The sequence below is a fragment of the Limanda limanda genome, chromosome 11, assembly GCF_963576545.1.
Source record: "Limanda limanda chromosome 11, fLimLim1.1, whole genome shotgun sequence".
NCBI classification, from domain to species: domain Eukaryota; kingdom Metazoa; phylum Chordata; class Actinopteri; order Pleuronectiformes; family Pleuronectidae; genus Limanda; species Limanda limanda.
In genome coordinates this window covers 20,309,986-20,336,121 of record NC_083646.1, presented here as the reverse complement: position 1 = coordinate 20,336,121, position 26,136 = coordinate 20,309,986, and the positions used below count along the sequence as shown (strand labels likewise).

The 26,136-nt window shown below is 41.3% G+C and overlaps 1 protein-coding gene across 1 annotated transcript; it reads right to left on the bottom strand.

The window, feature by feature from the left end:
- Window positions 1-3,459: 3,459 nt before the first annotated feature.
- Window positions 3,460-11,692, bottom strand: lyplal1 (lysophospholipase like 1). The gene is made up of 5 exons (XM_061081074.1): window positions 11,596-11,692; window positions 10,497-10,596; window positions 9,868-10,037; window positions 6,566-6,681; window positions 3,460-4,062 (listed from the first exon to the last, which is right to left on the bottom strand). Exons 1-5 carry the CDS (start codon window positions 11,678-11,680, stop codon window positions 3,811-3,813), a joined length of 723 nt encoding a protein of 240 aa, XP_060937057.1. The 5' UTR covers window positions 11,681-11,692; the 3' UTR covers window positions 3,460-3,810.
- Window positions 11,693-26,136: the final 14,444 nt, after the last annotated feature.

Here is a 26,136-nt window from a genome sequence, read left to right as displayed (position 1 = left end):
ACAGCATTTAATCATAGACTTTCTCTTTCTCCTGCCTCCACCTCCCAATGCAAGTATCCCATTTGATCCTATGCCCTTATCCTAGACCTTACCATCCCCTGCCATGCACCCATCCATCCATCCACACCAAACAGTCCACATGATCTCAGCAGTGTTGCCTAACCAGAGTGCAATTGCTCCTTGTCTCCCTATTCCCTGCTGAAGAGGACCTTCAGAAAGATAGAGAAAAGATGGTGAGAAGAAAGAAGGGAGGGTACGATTCAGTTCCCAGGGTAGAAGTTGTTGTAGTAGACTTGTCAGGTACTTAGCTTTTCTAGGGCTACTACCACATTACTACCTTTCAGTTTTAAAACTTCTGCGGCTTTAACATCTGCCGTCCACACTACTCCGGAGTGTTTGACTCCCTAAAACTGAGATGTATGGAAACACTGTTGTAGTCTGGACGAGCAAAAATGGAGATGACAAAATCACTCCCATTCGCTTCCTCCCATTTACTTCGGTCGTGACTCGACAACCAGCGGTGAATGCTAAATAATTGAAATGCTTACAGTCAGTAACATTTCTACCTCATGGTTGGTCCAACAAAATGTATTCCTCATCTTACCCATCACCATGGTTTCTTTAGTCATTCATCATACTTCCTGTAATGAAGCAACCAACTGCATGGTAGACAATCTGCTTCCAGTTTACACCGGCATGTGCGTGATTGACATTTTCAGATGGGTTGGTATGAATGGGGGTTGTTACTATTTGGAGCTGAAACAGTCGTGTGGACAGTAATGCTTTTAGTTTGAAAACAGAAACGATTTAGTATGGATGTAGCCTCGGATGAATGCATCCACTGTTTGAATGAATAAAGGTATCTCTCCCCTACTCTGGTATACATTTCTGTGAACCTGTCGAGCACAAAGAGAACTCATCGCTTGAGAGTTAGGCACACACAGCCGGGATGAGACAGATGCTGTAGGATAGAGCTTTGCTGATGTCAAGAACAGGATGTTGCATAAGTCTCGAGTCCCAATTGAATTCAAATGGCCTCATTGGCACTATAAAAGCAGCGCAGAGCTGCCAGAACTTTTTGGACTTTGAGTTTATATGTTGGAAAGAGGACAGCCCGTGGATGTAGTAATAACTGTTTCACTACAAATACACTGATACACTGTTGTCCTTGTACACTGCCTCAGCCATGTTAGTGTTTTCATGATGCCTAATGTTGCCCTTCTTTTGGTAGTGATAAGCTAAGGGCAGACAGCTTTTGTTATCAGAGGTAATAAAGTGCAATGGTACATTTACAAAAGGAAGTGGCAGCAGTCTCTACTTTCTCAATAGTCTTAGATTTGTTTGCACGGAGCACCTAATTTACATGCTCTAAATGGCCAATGCTTTTCAGTACTGGTGAACTGCCAAAGAGTTCATGGAGTGTTCCCATCTATTAATGTTCTTCAGGTTTCTGTAGCTCCACTGCACTCAAGCTTCAGTTCACAATCTTTGGCATCTTTTCCAGTAGCCAGAGGCATTATCTTTTTGGGTGGTCCGTCACTCTGTCCCATTGGTAAGTCTGTCTGTTTCTTGTGAACAGAATATCTCAAGAACACCTTGAAGGGATTTCTTCAAGTTTGGTGTAAACGTGTGGTTGGACTCAAGGATGAATGGATTAGAATTTGGAGGTCAAAACTCACGGTTATATTGACCTTACAAAACACGATTTGGTCTCATGGATTCAATATCTCTGGAAAATCTTGTACAAATATTCACTTGGACTCAAAGATGAACCGATTTTGATTAAAGCTCAAAAGTCATCGTGACCTGGCACTGGTTGGTGGGGACATATAACCGCTGGCCAGTAATTTTAGTTTCCTTATTGAATCAGTCATGGTGTTAATGTAAAAATAAGAATGAGACATTAATGAGACGGAGCTAAAGTGGGTTGCAGTTCAAAGTCTGAGGTTGTGCTTGTGCAGTGATGTGGCTGCTGTCTGTCATTAAGCACCGGCCTTTATTCGAATGTGATGGTAACTGCTACAGCCATAGTTCCCATTAAGAGTAGAAGAAGTCCTGCAATGGGGAAATTTGCTAAATTATACAAAAAAAAAAAAGGAGGTTGGCGGAGGTAATTGGGCATGATTAATAAACATAATATCTGAGAAGACAAATAGTGGACATTTTGTTTTGTGTTCATGAAACCTGAATTTGAACTGGATTGTCATCCTCAAATGACAATGATCTTCAGTCAATCAGGAAGTGTTTCCTTCATCATCTGTAGTTATCTGCCGTGAACTGGAAGGAGAGCATGCTAAATATGGAAAAGATATTTTATAATGTCGAAGAATGGCATGAATTATTATGTGGTTGAAATACTTGTGTTTAAGTATTGAGATATCTTCTCCAGAGGTTTCACACTGAGAATTTGCACATGTGGAAAACGTTGACTTGAAATGTAAAAATAGATTTGGATCTGGTGATGTGTGTAAAATGAGGGCAGTTGTCCATTACTGACTATTTTTTTCTCAGAATCGGCGAGGGACTCAGTAAAATCAGGGTTTTCATAAGCTTTCCAACACATTGGCCAAACAAAGAGAAAAAAAAAATACAGTCATGATCATCCTGGAGAGAGGATGGACATTTTTTCAGTAAATTTGATTCAACAAATAATTAACTAATAATTCAGGACTACAGAATTGCCCTTGTTCTCCATCTCCTATTGCACTAACAGCTCGCCTTTATTTTGCTTTGTGTGAAACAAAGTACATTTTCAAAACATTCCAATTCCTATTATTCTGTAAATAACCACTCCATATACTTACTAACTCTACAAATGTCTGTCTGACTGTATGTGAATGTATAGCTCACTAACTGTTCATCTTATCAGCTTCACACTTGCCATGTTTATTGTTAATGGTCTGATGAAGTAAAGTGTCAATTTAGTTAAATTTGAACAAGTGAATTGTTTTTTAATAAAATGTGAATAAACAGGCAAACAGTGCCCTGCAGTCAGTGGGGGCGTCGCAGCATGTCGTAAGCATGCAGCCAGTCAGAGTTGTCATCTTCACCACACGGGCCAAGACTGTCCCACTTGCAATAACATCTGGCCAGATAGACAGAAAGGGGCTTCATCATTATGATACTTGTAAAGGCAACTGCTTCCCACTTTGCGCCGCTTTGTACTGGAAGTAAGAAAGGGACGATTGGGTTTAAGCTAGGGTTTGTGAGCCTAGAAAAGGTAGCAAGGGAAGGCTACACTTTGAAGACACCTCACCCACTACCTATCAGCCCTCTCTGCTTCAGCGGTGCAGATCTGTCACACTAGTGAAGCCTCATGCAGTGTGGCCTACGAGCAGGATGCACACAGGCAGGTCGGTTAATAGCAGACAGGTAGACCAGCGAAATATTTGATTTGGTCCGAATGAAATGATTCGTTTTTTGTATTACACTACTGCAAGAAATGCCACAGACACTGCCTTATTGTCAGACAACTTCATTTATTAAAGCTATCTGGACATGAAAAGGATTTCAACAACAACCCCACCCTTGATATACGTATAATTAAATTTACTTCAATGGATGTTCGGACAGGTATTTACAGCATCTGTCAAATTGTAGATATGTACCTATTAATAAAAACATAAAGCCTCTTTATTTGTTGACTGACATCCATCTCAGCTGATGAACAAATCATGAAGATACACTCCATATAGAAAACACACATTGGGTTCTTACTGTGTGGCTTCTTCAAATGTCTTTGTGTAAAGGTGTTGAGAGGTGCAGTATACATTAGGTAAAAACACCACAAGGAAAACTTTGATAAAACCGCTAACTCTGGGAGTCAGCAGAGGTGGTAGGAGGAAGCTTGTTGAGGATCCAGCTTCTCAGCAGCTCCATTTCAGGCTGGGAGAGCTGATGATTAAGGCCTGGAAAGGAGTGGAAGGTAGTGGTCATGCCAGCCTTCTTCAGCAGCATGGATGTGTCCTCTCCCCACTGATGGAGCACCAGCTCATCCTTGGTCCCATGGCACTGGATCAACTCGGGCAGCGGGAGTCCTGCTCTGAGCCGCTCCTCCACAGCCTTCACCATGCATTGAGTCAGATAGAAACAAAAACATCAGTATTGTGGCAAATCATCATCTATATTGTCTGTACTGCTTAAGTCAGCAACCCAGGACTGCTCAGGTGCAGGATAATATTAATAATATGTTACTTCATTATTAACATTACTGCCTACACTGATGAGGCAAAACATTATGACTACCACTACCTAGCATTCTGTTGGTTCTAAATGTGCTGCCAAAACAGCTCTGACCCATTGCCATTGACTTGGAAGGTTCTTGTAATATCTGACATCAAGACATCAGCAGTGGATCCCTATAAGTCCTGTAGGTTGTAAAATGGACACACGGCAAATTAAATACATCCTACACCTGCAATATTGACTTTACAATTACCACCCACTCACCCTGATTTGTTTTGTTCACATCAGCCTACACTCCAACAATTCACTCAATATCCAAAATGCATTGAGTTGGAGGCTGGAGCTATTCTTTTGTTTGTAATATTGAGTAAATATTTATTTTCTTGGTTGTTATCTTGTATTATTATGAAATTACATTAAAATGATGAACGCTCTGACAAGCAAAGTGTGGCTTCTGAGAAACCCTGAGGACGGTGTTTCAAACATCTCATGATCTAAGAGGAATCACTCCAGACCAGATTCTCAGGTATCCAGAGATCATCCACCTCAGCTGCCAGAATACAGGCAGAGGCTGATAAGGCAGCACTAATGGATCACATGGCTGCATTAAAAAGGAAACATTTATTGGAAGCCAAAGAGGAGGAACTAAGGAGGGGAAAGGAACAATTTGCTCTGGAAACCAAACTGGCTGCAGTAATTGCAAAACTCCACGTGCTGGAAATAAATTCAAAGTGTGGTTGTAAAACATCTGGTGGAATAAACTCTGATTTTGAAAGGAACAGAGCTCTGAGAACAAGTGGACTGAATCATTATGCAGAACATTTTGTCCCATTTAATGGTGATGAAAACATCACAAGTGAAGCTCGACCAGCCCAGGCTGTCACCATCCAGCCTAAACAAATAGCCGATGCACAAACTAACTTCAGACCTGCAATAAGTAACATCCCTGAACAAGTGGCTCATAATAATCACCTAAAAGGACACACATCACATCTGAGCCTGCATGCAACAATAACAGCCATAATGATATTTTGAACCTCATGCAAAAACAGAATGACACCACTGCATTATGGTCAGGCAGAAGTTTGCATTTGGTCTGCCATTAAGAAATATCCCTGTGGATGATGACAACGTGCTTCAGTTGCAGTCTTTCATTCCAGCTTTTGAAAATTGAGTTGAAAGAAACTAACAGCCTGACTGACTGCCTGCACTTCTTAGAGCATTTCACAAGGGGGCAGCCAAGAGATCTTGTGAAGAGCTGGCATTCCAACTGTATTCACGAAATTTAAAAGGAAAAAAATATATTTCTTTTCATATGTTTTTCTCATGACGCTGCTTTAAAGATATCAGCTGTCCTATGCAGTTATTCTCAACCTGGGGGTCGCACATTCCTGGGGGCTGCCAGATGGTTGTGGAGATAAATATACTCAAAATAAAATTACATAGACCGAAAAGTTTTGTCTTGTTTTGCCATAAAGTTTGCTAGCTATGGCATGAGTGGATGTAACTTCTCAAGTATTCCAACTCATCTCATCTGGTGGGAAACACAAGGCCTTAGTTTCAACAGAGCCCTCTGCTCACAACAAGCATCTGAAATATCAGCCTGACTTCCTGCAGCATGGATTTACAGGTCAAGAGTCAACACAAAGAAGGTGTCTGGCCACGTAGCATCTGCCTTACGACTCATTAGCTCTTAAAGTGAGCAGTTGAGCACAACTATAACATACCTTGTGTGTATGTAGAATAGCAGTGCTCAGGTTTAGTATTGATTAACCAGGTTTAATCGTCCAGATCAAATTATGGTGTGTGGATTTGCGATTTGTGGAATGGTTGTCCTTGTTTAACCCTGAATATTGATATAACACACCATTCAGTGCTGTACTATTGCTTCTAGGCAGAGGATTCCTACACCCACTCCAGTTATGCATCTTTCCAAGTTTGCTCCAACATTTTAAAATGTAACCAGGCACCCGATTCAGCTGTCCCTAATTAATGTAAACTCTTAACTTGATGACAGCATCGACAGTGAAGCAAAACTGTAAAACTGCGTGTCAAAACAAAACAATGAGCTCAAAGACACTCAAAAGCTCCGTAGAGCTGAGAGGAACTTCGGTGTTGGTGATACAAATAACCCATACGATACAACTCAACAACTCTGAAGGCAATTTGGCTCAGGGCGATTAAAGGAAAAAACTTTATAGAGACATGCACGCACATACATCCACTAAACAATAACACAATTAAACAGCAGGGCTGTTCGATTGCATTGAGCCAAAACTGTAATTTCTTTAGAAATACAAATTTTCTTTAATATAATATTTTTGAACCCATGTTATATAGAATGAGCTTTATCACTTTACAATCATATCTGCTGATGTACCTGAAAATTGATAGAGTCCTTGTTGAGAAAGCTGGATAGAGCAAAAACTCCTGCTACATCAGGGTGATAGCGACACGCCAGATGGAGCGCCATGGCTCCGCCCATCGAGAATCCACCTTTAATTAGGCACAAAGAAAATAAAATTCATTGCAGCATCAGTAGAAGCATCAACTGAAAGTTTGGGAGCAGATTTAATTCTGTGTAACACTAAGTATCATAAACATATGGGTAACAGCAGCTTTCTCAGAAAGGTGGAAAATACCTCTCTTAAAAAGACATTAAGATGGATAAGACTCCACAGTTCCACAGTTTCAGCTTCTTTTTCCCTCTTGGAATTAGCAGTTGTTCATGAATCTGTCCTTAATCTCACACATCTGGGTACATCTGGGCACACTGTGTACATCTGGGAAAGTGTGCAAGTACCCATCATCCTGTCAGAGGGCTGACGAATGAAGGCAAGTGAAAAGAGAGAAAAGAGAGGGGGTGAAGAGATGAAGAAGAGGTGGAATTCACATGCCAGGACAAATGAGTCCAAAATGAAAATGACATGCAGCAATATGTTTACTGAAGTCGCCCGTCTTTGAGTGAGCGTGTGTGCACTTCTACAGCTATATTTGTGACGACCATCTTGAACCTACAAACTATGAAATGAGGACATTTTGGGAAAGTGAGCAGATTTGGGCCGGTCCTCACTTTCTGACCCACTTTTAATGGACTGTTTGAGGATTAATACTTGATTTTAGGGTCCGGTTTAGTGTTTATGGTTAGGGTAGGTGGCTAACAAATGCATTATGCCAATGAGTGTCCCCAGTAACATATATCTACAAACGTGTTTGAAATGGAAAAAGCTCAGACTTGTCGTTCAAGACGACTCTTCAGTAAACTATGCCGGTCTCTGCCACACACACACACTCACACCAGTCTGTTACATCTAAAACCGCACTTAGTTTACTTGGATTTTAAATCAACAAAGTGTAACACATAAGTATTCAGTGTTAGCTGGTGGAGGTTCTGTATAGCCAGTCTTATCTCCATACATTGTTTTAGTACTTTGCCAGCACAAGAGAAATTCTTTGTTGATGTTAAAGCCAACACGAGGCTCCATGGTCAGGTCAAGGGTTTTATTTCTTTCATGCTCAAAACATCAGCAGAGATATATTCAAGGTAAAATTAAGGATGTTACAATGTCAAAATGGAATATTAGACTCAGACAGAGACCAGTGAGATTGGTTCTGACTTTTAAGAGATACAGATGTGAAAGCTTTTGAGAGCCACATAAAAATCAAATGGTTTACTATTGTTTAAAACATTGTAAATGCCACATTTGGTTTGGACAGTAAAGGCAAATGCTTGACCCTCTAAATATTGATGGATTATATTTCCATTCTTCTTCGACACGTTAAAGGAACTTTATAATCTGCTTGCGTCTTTTGATTTTGTATAGATCTCTTTTTCCCAGAGCTAAGTCATAATGAATTGTATTCATAAAGCGCTTTTCTGCTCATGTTGACCACTCAAAGTTCTTTTCATTACAAGTCACATTCACACACACATTCATACAGGGCCTCTATATACAGTGTTTTTTTCTATTACAACAATATTCAGTCACTGCCAGCAGAGGCGTCAGGGGCTGTTTGGGGATTTCAGTGTCTTGCCCAAGGACACTTCAGCATGTTGATTGGAGGAGCCGGGGATGAAAACATTGACCCTCTTGGTAGCTGCCCCAGGATCTTAAGGATTAACTAGTTAATTAAAATGTAATCAGTTTAAAGTTAAGATGGTCAAAACTATGAAAGTAAGGCCCATGTTACAACAAATTGGAAAAACTCTTTAATAGATAGTAAAAAATCTATTGTAAACAGGTCCAACAAAGTGCTATTACAGCTAAGATTTTTTTTTATTGTACATGTGCAAACTGTACGTCGAACTCGTTACGTTTTTATCACAATTCTCAAAAAATAAAAAGGGATCTATCCATTAATGTCTTGAAGCACACAAAGTGCAATAAGAAAAGAGTTTAACTATAAATCAAAAATTATTTCCACATCATCAACATGAAGCACAGCATTTTTCATATTGAGCTGAGCAGGCCTGCAGTGTGTGTGTGTGTGTGTGTGTGTGTGTGTGTGTGTGTGTATGAGGTTCCCTCACCTCTGCACACTGAAACACAACAGCACTGCAGCCTGCAGCCAGCCTCCTCAAAAAACCTTTTCCATGGAAACTTTTGCCTCTTGTCAGTCCGTCAGCTGGGGAAATGGATTCTGGGTACACGCTGCAACATTTTTCCAGCGCTGAGTATTTATAGTTAATGACAAAATGTTATGATTTAGTAAGATAATATTTCAGCAGTTTCCCAGGAGCATGTGTTTTTTCACTTTGTCTCGAGTCAAGTCTTTCACCCACCCACCCCCCAACGGCTGTGCCTCAATGGTTATTCATTTCAGAGTTGGGAGGTTAACCCTTTTCCCACTGGTTTCCCCTGAAAGTGCAGCCATCACTCGCGGACATAAAAACACTCAATAGCCTCCTATTTGTTTCTTGTGGGAACTCTTGAATTGCATCAGCCATGTTAATACTGCTTGATCCGAGGGGATTCGTTTTATTGTTATTTATATGTGAATTTGATAAGCAGAATATTTGAGACTAAAAGCTTTTGAGGACCTTAGAATTCCTACTGAAAATCCTTCTTTATTCTCTGTTGGCAGCATATGAAAGGACACTGTAACCTGATGAGAGAGATGCATTCTTCATTTTATATCATGACAGAGGGAGTAAGGAACAGCCAGGCTCAGATCGGCTGAGCGTGTATGTGTGTGTGTGTGTGTGTGTAAAAGAAGTGGGAGAATACCGAGGAAAAAGGATTCAGTAAGAGTGAAGGGGTGTGAGAAAACAGAGACAGTGAGGGAGTAAAAGGCTGACAGATGGCATCCTCACTATTCTCTGGTGCACATGCAGTACAGTTAGTCATTGTTGTCCACCACTGATTCAGTGGATATTTTGCATTTATTGTGAAATAACTGTACCGCACCACACTCCTGTGAGGTCATAATAAACAGGCTGGGGGGGGGGGGGACAGGCAGCCTGATAACATGACTACATTTAAATCAAAACGTTGAGTAAAAAAGCTGTTTTCAACGTCGACCGTCATTTTGTGTGTTTCTTTTAAAGATAAATGTACTGGTTCTGGCACCGTTTAGGCACTGGCTCCATTTTTAAAGTATTAAATTAGCATCAGTATCGGAACAAAAAAAAACTACACCCAAACATGCATACCACACATGAAGTGAAAACTAGATCCATACCAATGACCACCCTGTCTTTGTGGATCCCGGCTTTGACCTCGCCCTCGATGATGGACCCTAAGGTGCTGCACATGTCGTCTATGGACTCAAGGTCCTCTGGGCAGTCCCGCGAGATCTTGAGACGGTCAAACCAGACAGTGGTAATAGCCCCTCTCATCGGTGTGTACGGCCTGATGGCATCAACATGAAGGTCAGATGTCAGCCACATTGCTACATCTTCATTTCAGGCTAACTTGACGGGTATATACACCGTCAGGAACTGTGGCAGTAGGCTGTTGCTCGGGAGATATAGACCATAAGGTCAGTGGTTATATACTCCTACAGTCTGCACAGGTCAACAGGGTGTGATAGTGAAATCTAATTTGATTTTGTGCTATGAATGTTTGAAACATACAGAAAGTCAATTTACCATTACATTACAGAAGTGTTCTTACTACTTGGGCTTTCTCCAGAAAAAAACTGAAAAAAATACAACTCATTCATAGCAAAGAGCAATGAAGAAAATTAAATCTGTGTTACAGGTCAGTGACACGGTTTATCCACCTTATCTACAGCTTCTGAGGTTAATGGCAACACAATTGCCCCTCCAACATTTGCTTTACTCAAATGTGGCCCAGCTGAAGACTTACCTAGCTGGGGCTGTGGGGTAAATAACTTTGATGTGGCTGAAGGCCAGATCTGGCTGCATTACATCCCGAACCCAGGCTCTCAGTCCCCTCCCAGTGTCACCTAGACAAGGAGAAAAAACTCAATCAGTAGACTACAAAAAGAAGCAGACAAGGTGCACCACCAGGAATTTGATGATTACATTGGCCATGAATCAAGGATAATGACATAAGCTGTTTTCAGACATGACCTCCGGGGGTGATCCTCTGCTCAAGGTCACAACAACACAGAAACCTCCAGAGCGTTCAGGTGAGGGGGGGGTGCAGCAGGCAGAGGTAGGATAATGTATTTATTCTGCTGCTGAGATCACATGTTTTTGTTTACAGCACATCGCAGGGAATCTTGCAAAGGATCTCATGCTTTGTTCTTACTTAGCAGAGAAACTTTGCAGAAAGCCCAGAGTTCAGTGCCTGTCCTAAAACAGCTATAATAAATCAGACTGTATCATTTGTCCGCATGTTTGACACAAATGTTTGTATTCCAGTTTTAAGGACATAGCCAGGTTTCATGCACCTACAAATTAAAATACAAATATTTAGGATACCGTTTAAGGTTTACATTTCTTGTAGGAAGAGTGGAAATGCTGTGTTGAACAACACATTCAAATAAATAACAGCAGAATAGTGGTAGGAATAACATAATAACAATATCAGTCGATTGGTTGATCATTATCCTGAATGCAGCAAACATTCATTAACCACTTCCACTGGAGTGAACTCTAGTGTCCTTAGAAGTCTGGTCATGTAAACATTTCCCTGCTGGTCTTCCTTCTCTGTGAATAAACAACTAAGGTGCATTTAAAGTATCTGATGCTTTTCGTGGTAAGTAAGATTTCACCCAGATCTCTTCACAATGAGCTGCAGTGTTTCAGCTTATCCCTGAATCTGGCAGAGCTGCACGTCCAGTGTCCACCATAACAAACACACAGTCAGTCGAGTCTGTCAGCTTTAACCACGTTGAACTCTGCCTGAGAGAACAGGTCAGTTTCCCCAGCGGAGTCAACGAGGAGCAGGTCGTCCCTCCGCCATGTTGTGAGTCACAGTAACAACACACTGTCAGCACCTGAGCCGTGCAGGAAGATGACCGAGGCGGAGTGTTTCCCAGCCGGAGAAACCGCACATGTTTTAAGCCTCCGAGCAGCAGCCATGACGGATGGAGAAGATCTCGCCGAAAGAAGGAAACATCGCGAGATTTCTGAAACGCGTTTGTGTGTGTGTGTGTGTATGCGTGTACTTGCACAGGAACCTTTGTGAGGACCATAGTTAGTATAATCATTAAAATAAATACGAATAAAGCTATTTTGGGGAAGTTAGGACATTTTGACCGGTTCCCACTATCTGACACACTGTCAAAAGGCTGTTTGAGGGTTTTTGATTTTAGGATCAGAATTAGGGTTAGGGTACTAGGCATTTAGATGTGATGAATAGAGTTACAGAATCAGAATTATTTTATTTGCCAAGTATATCTGCACATACAGGAAATTGCCTTGGTGTGGTTGGTGCACTGTACATAAAACAAGTCAGGGGCTTGAGAGAAAAAAAATGAAAAACAGATCTCTCAGGATGAAAAAGCAGTGCCATGCACAAAGAAGACAGAGACGTGGGTTTCAAGAGAGCTTCTGATGTTAAAGGTCCATGCCAGTGTCAATGTGCTGTAAACACAAACAATTGATCTCCACAGCAGAATTTAAACATCACTTCCTGCTTTTGCTACTGCACCACCCCTCATTCGAACGCTCTGGGATTCAGAGGTTAACTTCCCGATAGCCGATCAAAACCTGTCAACAGCCCAACTGACAAATTAGATCACTGGAAAACCTGAGTCATCGATCTACAGGACCCTGAGGGCAATAAAATACTTTTTAATAAGGAGAACAATAATAAAGAGCAACTGTTCCCATTATAAATAAGTGAATTTGTTTGACTGTTCCGGGCTTCATATGTCAGCACTGGCTTAAACACAAATAAGAGTTTCACTATGAGTAAGAATACAACAACTAATATAATTCAGACAGGATTCCTGACAGTGTCTGTGCTTTGACTTTTGTTCTATCACTGCAGCACAAAACAATAAAGCTAAAGCTTCTTATGTCTTTATTATTTCTGCCAGTCTGGGCTCACACATACTTCTGTCTTTACTTCATTCTTTTGTCTGGATTAATGTTTATAATAATTTGTTGATCATCAGAAAAAAAGGCTGAATAAATTACTATGCATGTTTACAGCTTGATTGAAGGATTGATAATCATTTCTTATGTTTTTTTCAGTTCTGTAATAATCATTTAAATTTCACGCTGTCAAATTCCCCCTCTGTCTGTCGCTAAAACTGAATTAACTGTCATATGTCATTTTTATACTTAATGCTGACAATGTTGACAGTTTACTTACTTATAGGTAAGTACAGGTTATCATGACGGCCAATGATAGGATCAGTGAAGCCAGATCACTAAACATTATCCTGGTTAGAATGAACTTTCTTTAATTACAGGTCCTTGTCCCAGATGACAGAATTCATGAATACGTGTTGTCCTTTGAGTCTGCTGCCGAAGTAAAAGGTTTCATTCATTCCAGTCAGACAGGATACATGTTCCAAAAGACAGTGTAATACAGGAGCTTCTATTACAACATTGAATGGATATAGAAAAACACAACCCAGTAATCCAGAGCGTGGTGTATTTAAGTGTGTACAGGCATTGGTTGTAAAGCTATACACTCATGAGACGACAAAATAGATGTATGAGCGACTGGGTGACACTAAAAACCAACAAAGACATCTAAACTAAACACTATTTTGCTGCACTTGTGCAAAGACTGTTGGTGTTATCTTAACTTAAGCCTGTTTTCCAGCACTGTTTCATACACAATGAGGTGATATAATGGAATGTCTGGATGTGCATATCAGCTTAAACACATTTGTTGGTTTTATCTTGTATAAACCTTGGCCTCTTTAACTGGGATTCTGGTCATTCTCTTCAGTCTCACACTCAAAGAACAACATGAACAGTGTCCCTGCCCTGAACTCTGCTAATGATGCTGAGATTGGAGTGAGGGAAGTTTGGCTTAATGAGGCCTGAACCAAGTCTAGTTACTGTTGTAATGGCACATGCATTATGTGAAGAGGACTTAGGTCCTGTCTTCAAGAGCTAAAATTCAGTCACAAGTTGATCCCAGGGCAAACATTAACCATTAGAAATGTAATTTTAGTAAACGGTCATATTCTCAACATCAATTAGAAATGTTTTAATTTTGTTATTTCCCCTTATTTCTAATCCATGTCACTTTCCACAGTAACCTATGGGTCCCTAGTGTTATAACTATGGGTAAGACGGCAGACAGAGACTGAAAATCTCAGTTAACACAAAGTCAGAGGGCATCTTTTATGCTCAAGCAGTAAATGAAAAAGTCAATGCAAACAAAAATTGCCTCTAACATTCATTTGACAGAATCTATTCAAAGCAGCTTTTCATTATCCCTTATCAACAACCAAGAGTGTATCAGTGCCACACTGAAGGTTTTTGTTTTAGGAAATGAGACAGGAGAAAGTTCCAGGTTCATGCAGTGTCTTGGTGGAGTGTGCAAAGGTGGTTTACAGGCTTCTCTGAATATGTGTAGTGATGCTGTCTTCATTCATTGGGAGTTCATACCACTCTGGGACCAGAACAGGGATAAAAGAAGGACAAATAGAGTCGAGTGGAGCAGAGCAAGAGTATAGGACTCAACTTTCTTTCTTGCCAGAGTCTTGAAGTGGTTACAAGATTCAACCATGAGCCTGAGCAGTGAAAGTACTGCAAATTAATTCTGACCCCATTAGCTCTTGCGAAAGGTCTTAAGCATCGGCTATTTTAACTTATCGAAGGAAAAGCACAGGGTTTTGATAACATAAGCATTCACTTTTATTTAGTTTCTGTTACATGTCAAAATATCAGAGGCATGTTGAAATGGCAACTTGGCTTCTTTTAATGCATACACTTCATGCTTCACATTTGAAGATCTTACTTGCCTGTTTCTTCCTCCAATACCTTTTCACTCTCGGTGTTTTCCCTGCTTTTTGATCAGCGGTACCTTCACCCTGTTAAACAGTGTATCACCATTGACCTCAGTATCCTGCTTCAGCCTACACTGCAGTATGCAGCCTTGGCTGCTCTCTTCAAGCTTTTATGGCCTCACATCAAAGCCCACAGAACCACATAACTCAACCAACATGAAAGTGCGGCAGAGTGTACATTTTTTCGTGGAGAGAAAAACTATAAACATGCTGAACCTTTAACAGATATGGGGTGACTGTGGCTCAGGAAGTAGAGCGGGTCGTCCACTTACCAGAAGTGGTTTGATCCCCGGCAGCTCCAGTCCGTGTGCCAAAGTGTCTTTGGGATAGACACTGAGCCCCAAATTGCCCATGCCGCAGGTCCGCCAGTGTGTTAGTGAAGGGTGAATGTGTGAATGGCAAAACTGTGCTGTAAAGCATATAAATACAGACTATTTACCATAACAGAGGGGCTGCACCGATGCTGTTAGCCCAATGTGGCAATATGCACTCAGCTGCTTGTTGCTTTACTTTTAACCCTGCTCACTGTATTCTGTATGTAATCTGTGATTTCCTTTACATACAGCATGGGAGCAGAAGTTTTGGATTTGCAGGAATGTTCACAGGAGGCCAAGGAATTTTTATGGCAACACTGTATTATTCTCATGTTTGACTTTGATGTGGATTGATGTAGTCTTCATTATTTCTTCCACAGGGAAAATGTAGAGGCATACATGTCAGCACAGAGGTCAATAGGGAAACGGTTTGATATAGTGCAGTTTCACTTAACAAAATTGGTCTAATGAAACTACTTAATCTGTCCCAAAAGCATGATTGAGAAATAAATGATCCTGTTTATGACCTTGCTTTGGCCACAAGCTGTCTCTTGCCCGCTCTCCAAACTTCTCAGTAATCCCCATGCCTCCGTTCCCTCCCCATGCCTCCCCTCATGAACAGGGCTGCCACTGTGGAAGTCGACGTGCTGCGGGTGCATGGGCGTGGAGGTGGCTTTCACCTCGCAAAACTATTCCAGGGAAGCTTTGGCCCCTCTAGTTCGTGCTGTTGAGGTCAGATCTGGGGTAAATAGAGCTGATCTTAGACCAGCACTCAGGGGGAAATGTGTCTCCTATGGGTGTTGGGGAAGCACCTGCTCAGGCCTTGGATTCAACCCTAACACAGAGCTTCTATAGTGAGCCTGACTTCACATTAGTTTCCATTACATAGTGCAGAAAAGGGAACGCAGTGTTTTCTCAGCTGTGTGCCTCTCCTTCCAACTTCCAATAGTGTCTTCTGGAAAATAAAGGGTGATGGGAGTCCTTCTGCTGCTCTGCACGGTACAGGCTCTGCTCAGGTGGATTTTGGATGGACGCCCTCTGGGATGGATCTTTGCCTTTTGTTTTTTGATGAATCTGTCACAGACAATAACTAGAGGACAGGAACTTGGAAAAGTAGGAAATTTAAAGGAACGGGAATAGGAAAATTTGTTTTTTTATCTGAGAATTGACGATTCTCCGAGTTAATCAACCAATCAACAACTCCAAAGCTTACTGATAAACACATTGTATATCCTTTAGTTGCAAAGTAACAGAAATGTAAACTTCGTTGTTAATCTTGCTTCAATAATATTTTCCATCTGTGAAAGGTGTATATTTTATATATTATATCTGTGTTTCAAGTGAAATGTTACAGGTCAGAAACAGTTAAACTGACATGCAACATGTTGTATTAAGGTGTCTAATTAAAAGGATTTCTAAAAGGCTTTAGAGTTGTTGGTATGTGTGTTTATGACCTCAAATACACAACGAGTTTCATACAGCTTAAGGTTGCTTGTGATATAGTTTGGTGATTGCAACTCTGTGCAAGAATGTCAAACAGTATCACTAATCTAAAGCTTCATTTGCACACATGGAAAAGAATTTGTCCTCTATCGCTTGTTTAAGGAAACTGATATGGAGCTGAGACCTAGTTACAAACGCAGCACACCTAAACAGGCTGGGATCAGAAGGGCTATAAAGCAGAACTGTCCAATCCTTTCTCTCTCTTCCCTCGTGTGTTGACTGACTTTGGCATTTGTGATCGCACTCATACACACACTCTTCCCCAATCACTCACTGAGGCACTGCATAGTACACACTGACCTTCAAACAGACCCTCCCTGTTGTATCTAAGTTATTTACTTCATTAAAACATTCACAGCATCATTATCACTTTGAGCAAGGGCAGTGGCAATTCCAGACACTGATAGCTCCATGTACGATGTTTACTGGATATGTTGCAGAGTAGCAGCAGTGTGCATGACAAATTGCACTGTTATTTTTCTAGTTTTATGTGATAACTGCAGACCACAGGATGTGACTGAAGGGAATGTCGGGGAGTTTACCGTCTTATCGAGGGAAAAGAGGGGAATGAGAGCAGCCCTGTAGGTGGACCTGGTGATTAATGTGCACTCGAGCTGGCAGACACACAACCCACGTTCATACCTCTCACAGGAGCGAAACACACTTTGGCACCGAAAGAAAAACACCATCGCGGTAATTAATAATCCGGTGTGAACACAACTGCAAGTTGAATTTCTACTGCACCATTGTTGTTTTCCATCTGAAAATGTGTCGAAGACATTCCAGTGCTGTGGAAAATGTGTGCACCAGAACATGATCCTAAGAGGGTCTAAGGAGGGGGAATCAGAGGCATGAGTTTGCTCCTGAAACATAGTTCTGTAGTTTCTGTATCATATATCGAACCTATAGTGAAGATTTCATCAGATATTATCCAGCCAACACGTGTAGAGGTTGTTTTGGAGGTTGCTTAAAAATTTATATTTAAGTTACCAGTAGGAGTTGGTAGTGCAACTGTGAAGATTAAACTCTATATCATCTAAAGTTTGTAAGTGGTTTCTCAGAATGGGAATTTCCTGTTTACTGGAGAAGTGACCACTGACGACCTTGATCAGAGTGATCCGGTTGACTTTCAACCAGACAGATGTCGTCCGAAAGGGTCAATATACACATGGACTTGTTTTTTTACAACACAAAGTACCTCAAGTTAAAATTATGTAAATTATTTCGTACAATAAAGGTTTAAAAATAAATAATGATGATGACATTTAGCAATAAGTAAATTTTTCTTTCTTTCTATCCCCCTCTTTTGGCCAGCCCCCGCTGAAAACATCCCCTCATGGTACAGTACAAGCAAGGCATGAGTGGACAGCTTCTTACCTCTTAACAGTGTTCTGTCCCATAAAGGAGCTGCTGTTGCCTGTATTAATTCATCTTCTATCCAGCATTTTGTGGCTGTGTCCCATTGACATGTACTGGGATTGGTGGAGTGGAGGGTTTGGGCAGCAGCATCTCTAAGACGTTGTGCCTGTGTGGATATTCTAGCTTTGAGGCGCTGAATTTATGTTAAAATTTGGACTTTTGAAAAGTAGTTTAGTTCTCTGGTGTTTGCTGTTTTAATCCACAACAACTCAGCTACTGGACTCAGAGGGAGATCTCCACCATATTTAGAATTTTAATTTGTAACTGAGCCTGTACAAGCAGATGGATGTAGCACAGGTAGGATTACTCATTGTATCATAATCTTTTTCTTTCTTGTTTTTGCTTTCCAGGCTGTATTGTCCTTTTTAGAACTCCAAGATGCCCCCATATCCATTTAATAAGGAAATATCAGTGACATATTTAAGCATTTATTTGGTAGTAGCTGTAACACATGGCTGAGGGGAGCAATAGAATATGATCTGTATTATCTGCAATCAAGTGCAAAATAACAGGTTCTGTATTGGCAGTGAAATGGCTCATTTTCTCCACAAATGTGACCTGAAAGGCACCCGGTAATGAGCTATATAGGCTAAGCTGCAAAACCACATATCACATCCGTAATCTTGGTGTGTATGGGAACACTGGCGTCAGTGTCTCCTCACTGCCTGCAGAAAAAGTGCGAAGCCTTAAATTCCAAGCCTCAACCAGCCCTTAAGAGCCCCAACCTATACTAACAAACATGTTATTATCCAATCAGCATAATTAGTGGTGATAAAAAGGTTAATTTCACACTAATGATTGTTTTTATGATTTATGTCAAAGTGGAATTGGAGAAGGCTGTCATGGTGATGATTTCTACATTTTATTGCGTTTCTTTTTTCCACTGAGCATAGTCCCATAATCTGCATTTAAATCCAAAGGCAACATACTGTGGATTGGATATGTGTGTGTGTGTGTTTGTGTGTCTGTAAGTGAGTTGGTGTGTGTGTGACACACTGACCCTCTGTCTTAACATGTAGGTGCAACAGACCTCCTGTGTGGGATTGTTTGGATACTGCAGCATTGAGACCTGCAGGTCTGTGGAGGGGTAGTGGGTTGGATGGTAAATGGGTTGGAGGTCCCTAGACCTCCTGTCAATTTCCCTGAGACCCTGCCCTATCCACCTCACTAAGCCCCAGCATGGGTTCATGAGTGCATGTCTGGTTATACACAGGAACAGGGGTGTTTTGTGTCAATCGGTGACGAAATTGCTGTGCATATTCTTCACACACGGGGGACGTTGTGTAGAAATGAATGGAGCCTAAACTGGGATTGGAGCCCTCTGGCCTCTTCCACCACTGATTTCTTTATGTATCAACAAAAGGTGGAGTTTTTGTTTCACAGAGTACGACAAACTGTGGATCTAAATAGCAGCAGTGTGGGTCATTTGCCCCCCAAAAAAATCAAACACTTATTTAAATAGAAAGTAATTTTATCCATGAAATAGGGGTTTCAAATTCTGATTTCATTTTTTTTCTTTAAAGGGTAAAATGTTCCGGCAACAAACTGGCAGGCCTGACTAAGTTCTCCTTTACGTTGAGGCGGGTATGTAACCTGTGGGCATGGAGGTGGGTCAGAGAGCTAATCCAGGTGAACCAGGGAGAGGGAGGGACCAGTGATAGGCAAAACTAAGAGTAGTTGACCAATTAGCTCTCCCTGTATTCAAAATGCAGCAGGAGAGCTGCCACAGGAAGAGACACATGGCAGAGAGACACGACAAAACACACGCCGGGGACAGGAGAGGACACAGAGACAGAGCTGAGCCGAGAAACCTGAAAAGGTTGTGTGTAATTTAGGTACACCAATAGTGCTCCTGCCACCTCTTTCTTTTTCCATTTATGTTTAATTTCCGTGTGTGTATGTTTAAAGCAGAGAGAATAGGCAATATGCTCAGCCACCTTTTGTTGTGAGGATCTCATAAGTGGTCTTAATCTGGCTGGTAGACAAACTCACTTTCTCCCAAGAACCATGGGACAAGTAAGGGTTGTGTCAGGGCTTTGAGGTGTTTGGGTTGGAGACAAACCTCTTCTTCAAACACCACAAGTGCAGACAGCAAAGTGACTGAAAAGGATCTGTCAGTTTGGCCATACATGTCAAACGTTGATATGTTGATTGAAAGCAATGCTCGAGTTGTTGGAACCTTAGGAGTTCATTAACAGTCATGGTGATGACCCATATGCTATAAGAATGGCATTGGTATGGGTGAAAAGTCCTGCAGGAAATATTGAGGGCTACCAAGTACATGAAAACTGTTGACAATTCTGCATCACATGAAGAGGATCACTATAACCTGAAATTGCCCTTTAAGAAGGACAGTGTATCTCTGCCAAATAACTTCTCTGTGGTGGAGCAAAGGCTACGTGGCCTGAATAGGAAGTTTCAGAGCAGTGAACTGTTTTATCAGGAGTACAAAGCTCACCTCAATGATGTGATTACAAAAAGCTATGCAGAGCAAATACTGTACCTACACAGGTGATGCCCTCAAAGGAAGATGATTGACCCATCAACTCTTGGAAGCTGTCAACCTCACTAGCACATTGCTTGCAGTATACCATAACTATGAAGTATTGTATTTCATCTTCATGAAAATGATCCCTGACTTTGGATTCATTCAAAGGCAAAAAGAACTCTTCCATTCCCAGCTCCTCCTTAAGTCCCAGTAGAAATCCTGTAAGTCCCAAATCCATTCTTGTTTTACATTACAGTATGGGCGCCTAGTTCACCAAAGCTGAGGTCAACGTAATGAGAGAATGGAAAAAATGACTTTTTTCTTTCTCTTATTCATTCTTTCATTTTAACTGTGATGAATTTAACATGTTGAGATCCAATTGTACATGAAAAGCCTCCCTGCAACAGCCATACTTTCCAGGTTTGTTAACTCAGTCGAGTGACTTTCCCATAGAGTTAGAAATGCAGCCATATGTGATAAGTGCAGCTGCACTTCCTTCTGCAATTTGATGACTGCGGCTGCTCTGCCACGCTTCTGCAGTTTCCATCTCCTGTCAGCCTACTTTCCCACCAATAATGAAAACTTCCAGCCTGGATTGGTGAGGCCCTTTCCCAACTGAGACGAATTTAACCATTCATTCTCAGACAAAGTGAATGAAGACACCACTCTCATACAATAGGTGAGTTTGTGATGTGTGTATAGTATTCTGGAAGTTGACTGAGTCATCACTTTTTCACTGCTCTGTCATCCAAGGATGAGCCTGCTGCTGTTTGACGTATGGGTTTGGGGATGATATTCCAGGAATGATGCATGGACTTGACTTTTTTTGACACATTTGTGGCACCTCTGCTGTGTGATACCCTGCTGGCCTACTGGTCTGTAAAGTAAAACAACTGTAGGAGCAAGACTAGGCTTACCATCGTCAGAAACATGGTCTAAATGGATCTGGATGTGAAACATCACACGTAAATCCCCACCACATGCATCTGGATGACAGGGAAACACCCAGAGTTGTTAAACATCAACAAATGCAAAAAAATGGCAAGCAGTGGTAAACAAAAAAACAAAATACATATATTTAAAACAAATGTGGTAGACAACAGCATTGATGATCTGACTGCGGAGGCTCCCACACTCATAAAGGTGGAATTCAATTATTATTTGATAATAATAAAAACCTTATCGTGAATGTATGGATGCCCAAGGCGTCAATAAAAACAGACTCCCATCTGTGACAATTGCAGGACCGGAAGATGAACGGCTTCATACCATAGAGTCCTGGCATTTAGTTTAGTACATAGGCCTGGTTTTATTAGGGGAAATACAGTAGTCATACCAGGGATCTCATGTAGCAGCTCAGCAGGAGGCACACAAAGGACACGCCGCCTGTGTCAACAACACACAGGCAAGAGCTGCCTTCATGTGCTGACCAAGGATTTATAGTATTGGACAAAGTAATAGATATCAAGGTCAAGGTAACCTTAACCTTATATTCAAATATTATGTGCAGTCATTCTTCAATGACTCAATACTTCAATACTTTTGATCTGAATCTTACCCTCCTACCTTGAACCAAATACATAACGTATGGCTGAAGTACCACAGCCTGCTCTCCTCCCTGTGCCTTCCCCGTTCTATACATCAGAACCCTCTGCCCAGTCCCTACCTTACCCAAGCCCATACTTGAGTGCCCCCCTCTGTGAGGTCGTTGGGTTTACCCCTGGCTTGGCCCGTCATGCTGATGGACAGGGACAGTTGGATTTCCTGGCGTCAAATCAAAGCCAGCACTTGGCCTGAAAGACAACGCTCCATTCAATAAGGGGGTCCATCCCAGAGGGAAGATCAAGGAGTTATTCAATCCACTGCTGCCTCTCTCACATAGCCTGAAGAACACACACACACACACACACGCACACACACACACACACACACACACACACACACACACACACACACACACACACAAACACACACACACACACACAGAGAGGAGAGAGTCGTATATACTTTTTTAATGGAGAGGCGCACAGCATCAATGCACGAATGCAAGAAGTTGGCTGCGTGACAAAGATATTATGGTTGAGCATGATCTGAGCTTACATCTGTCTTATTTAGCTGAGTATCAGGATCCTACAACAATAAACAGTAGCTATGTCGGCTTCAGTGAGGAAGCTCCACATCCTCTTACACCCGCATGTATCCCATCCGCTCTGGCAGAGGCACTTAATCTGCATGATGATGCTATCATCTTATTTAAGGCGAATTTCATGCAGAAATACTTTGCATGCATTGCTGTTAAACCAAAGCAATATTTAAAAGGTAATAATCAATATAACGTTTTTTACTTTTATCATGTTAGGCACATGTTAAGTTCAAATTTCATGAAATTGATATTTTGTTCTTTGTCGCGTCAAGGGGTGTGGTGGTACTGCTGAGACCTGGAGAGTAGAGGTCAGCCTTATTGTTGAACATCTGAGGTTGAAAAAGGTAGTAGTAACCCTTAATAATGAACTAGGCAATTTGAATTGGTTTCGCCAACTGTTTATTAATTCCTACGCTGAAGAACAGGAAAAACAATAAAGAACACATCCTCCTCCTTTAGCCAATCCAAGATCCTCTCTCTGACTCTGTTTCATCTCATTGGTTGCTGACATGAGTGACATGCTTCACAGTTTATCACCTAGTGTCACATTCTCAAAGGATCCCGAAGTTTGACTAACGGCAGTAACATTCCCTATGACCCACTGATCTTGAACATAAAGCAACAGCAAGCACAGCAAAATTAAAATTGTAGTGACAATATGCAAGAGGGTAAATACAGTTTCCAGGGGAACAGGCCAGAGCGTTTGTAGAGAATCCAGTAGATAGTGTGGCTGAGGGCGCTGGCAGAGCTCAACAAACTGAACCAGGGAGCCTCTAAAAAGCATAGAAGACAAAAGGCCTCGGACAGGAAGCTCTATACAGCAGGTGATGATTGAGAGATGAGGAATCAGGTGTAGTGAGTAATTGACAGGGAGGAGCAGGAACTCGAAGACATGTCCAGCCATGTGAAAGCTTCTGGGGGAAACAGAAACTAATTCAGAATTTTATTATAATATTTATAGTGTCACTCTATTACCTAAAAATTGCTGTGTTAAACAAATAGGACTTAATATTTAGTGAAACCTTTCCAGAGTTGTAAACCCTGGCTGAGGTATGCACTCTACTGTGTGTTAATCCCTTTGTAAGACATCAAAATATATGACCTTTGACCCCCTACGCAGTGAATACTGTGACCTGTGGTCTGGTGTTGATGATTTCTTTCGATTTCCAGTATTTATGGTGACATGATGACTCCTGAGTCCGCTCCAGTTACTGGATGAACAACATAGTAAGATGTAGTTGAAAACTCAGAAAAGCTGTTGAGTGGACCTCTGATCTTCAATTATTGTAGAGAACAGAACACTCACAGGTATTTACACTTCTCAGAGGTCATCTCCTCAGTGTGGAATCAACTGCCAGCTTGTTGGAATGTGTGGGTTTGTGTGTGTGTGTGTGTGTGTGTGTGTGTGTGTGCGTGTGTGTGTTTGTGTGTGTGTGTGCTCCACATGCACACACCCTGGCCAACTGAACCTGCGTACTGATGTGGTCTGACCGCAGAATGAAAATATGGTCCTCATTTGCGCAGAGCTGAGTGTTGTTCTCTGCAGCTCTGTGCAAACTAAGAGTTAAAAGCTTGCAGTGGTTTGCTTTGGATGTGCTGGCTGGTTTCCCATAATGATAATACCAGATCACTATTACTACAGTGCCTAGTAACCCTCCCCATTATATTCCCATCCAACACACATTACGGATGGGAATCTCCAACTTGATTCCAGTTTATTTCCTTTATTCTTTAATAATTGTTGGTTTTTATACCAAGTACGATTTTACACACAGCTTTGATGTAACACAGGGTCACTGGAATCAAATGTTCTCATCCCTTAAGTCTCACAGACACAACGTCATGAGTCTCTATACCTAGCTCTTAACGTTCCATGTCTTGATTGACACATCTTTGTTGTAGAGCCTCCTTCTGGAACCTCCAGGTGTCGTTGTCCAATCCAGTGTGAGGGTTCACAAATACTGTAGTGTTTACTATGCCTCTTTTATTTTTAACTGTACAATAAATAATTAGTAATTCTTACTTGTTTGTCTGCACAAATGTATTTGCTGTGTAAACAGTAATATGTCTTTGTAAAATTAGATTTCTTATCAGTGTACAGAAGTGGTCTTATGTGTTGGGTTTGATCAATATACCTACATGTGTACTGCTTTAACAATATCTCCAAAAAAACCTTTATCTTTAGAAAAGTAAGATGATAAGTGTTTTAGATTGTTCACAAGTATGTAACTTCAGATCATATTTATCATGTGTTTATGTATTTTTTGGACAAAATGAGCCCTGCATTAAAAAAAGTGCTTTTGCAAATGTAGAGAAACTAACGAGATCCACAGATGAATGCTAATGTAGGTGGCGAGCTGCTGGATTCTGCCCTTTTGCAGCTGGATTGGATCTTTGAGTCTGAGCTGCTTAGCTGTCAAGATTTCATGATATCAAAGGTTTACACTGATTGTTTGAACTTTAAATGTCAGGTTTAAGTTTTGTGCCTGTGAGACAGTGTGCATGTGAGAACACCGTTTTGTCTGTGAATTATTCATCACTTTCCAAAGTATTTTTTCCCCCAAAATAATAGTGTTTGTGTAAGTTTCCATCCACAGCGTAAGATTGACAGATTCAGATCCACAAATGCACAGATGATGATTTCTTTTCACAAACACTGCACATTTGCACAGAAATGCAAGAATATATATATTTATTTAACAACGAGGATGCAAGTCGACTTTTTCACAGCATCCCACATGCCAAAGTGTCTTTGGGCAAAATGCTGATCTCCAACTTGCCTGGCTGTGCTGACAGTGTGTGAGTTTTGTATGACAGTGAAAGTGTTTTGAGTGGTGATCAAGACTAGAAAAGTTCCACATAAATACAGACCATCTACCAATTAACGTGCTTTGTCTTTGTGGTGTTTGCATTTTCTCCCTTGGATTCTTGCCCCACAGTCTAATGACACAGAGCTTGGTTAACTGGGGATTTGTCCATGTATCTGTGATTATCTGACAACTTGTCCAGCATCTCTCCTTATCAGTTTCAACTGGGAGAAACCCCAGCCCCCTCGAAGATAAGCTAGTGAGGATAATGGGTGGACGGACTATTTTTACTTCATGGAGTGGCCATGTCTTATTTGTTTTTTCTGTCATACAAAACCAGACATTTCCATTTTGTTTATTCTTACTCTCCTTTTTTCTTCTCTTTTAAATTTCCAGGCCACTTCATTTCAAAGCTTTTTTGTGTCCAGGCTCAATACAATAAAGTGAACTTGACTTATACGCCAGACAGACAGGCAGTCAGGCAGTCTGGCGCTGGAGGGATTGAATGTCCGGGGCTCCAGGGCGGCCTTCCTGCCTTTTTCTCTTTTGTGATATCTCCAAGATGCCTGTCAAACTTTAGAGGAAGGCAGCATTGAGGAAAGAAAGAAGGGGGATAAAAAAAACTCACTTTGTACTGAGGTTGTCAGCAATACTTCTTTGTGCCCCCCTTTCTGAAGGAAACACAAAGAGAGTCACTAATCCAGAGCTCAAAGAGCGCTGGCCTTCCTGTGTAATTACAGAAGCAACACAATACTCTGTCTTATGAGCTATTACTGCTGCCACACGAGACGCAGGGCGAGCAGAGCCAGAGGTGGGGCGGGCAGGCACAATGAACCAGACCGAGATGGTATCAAGTTCGGTCAAATCACTATTTAAGGAATGCCT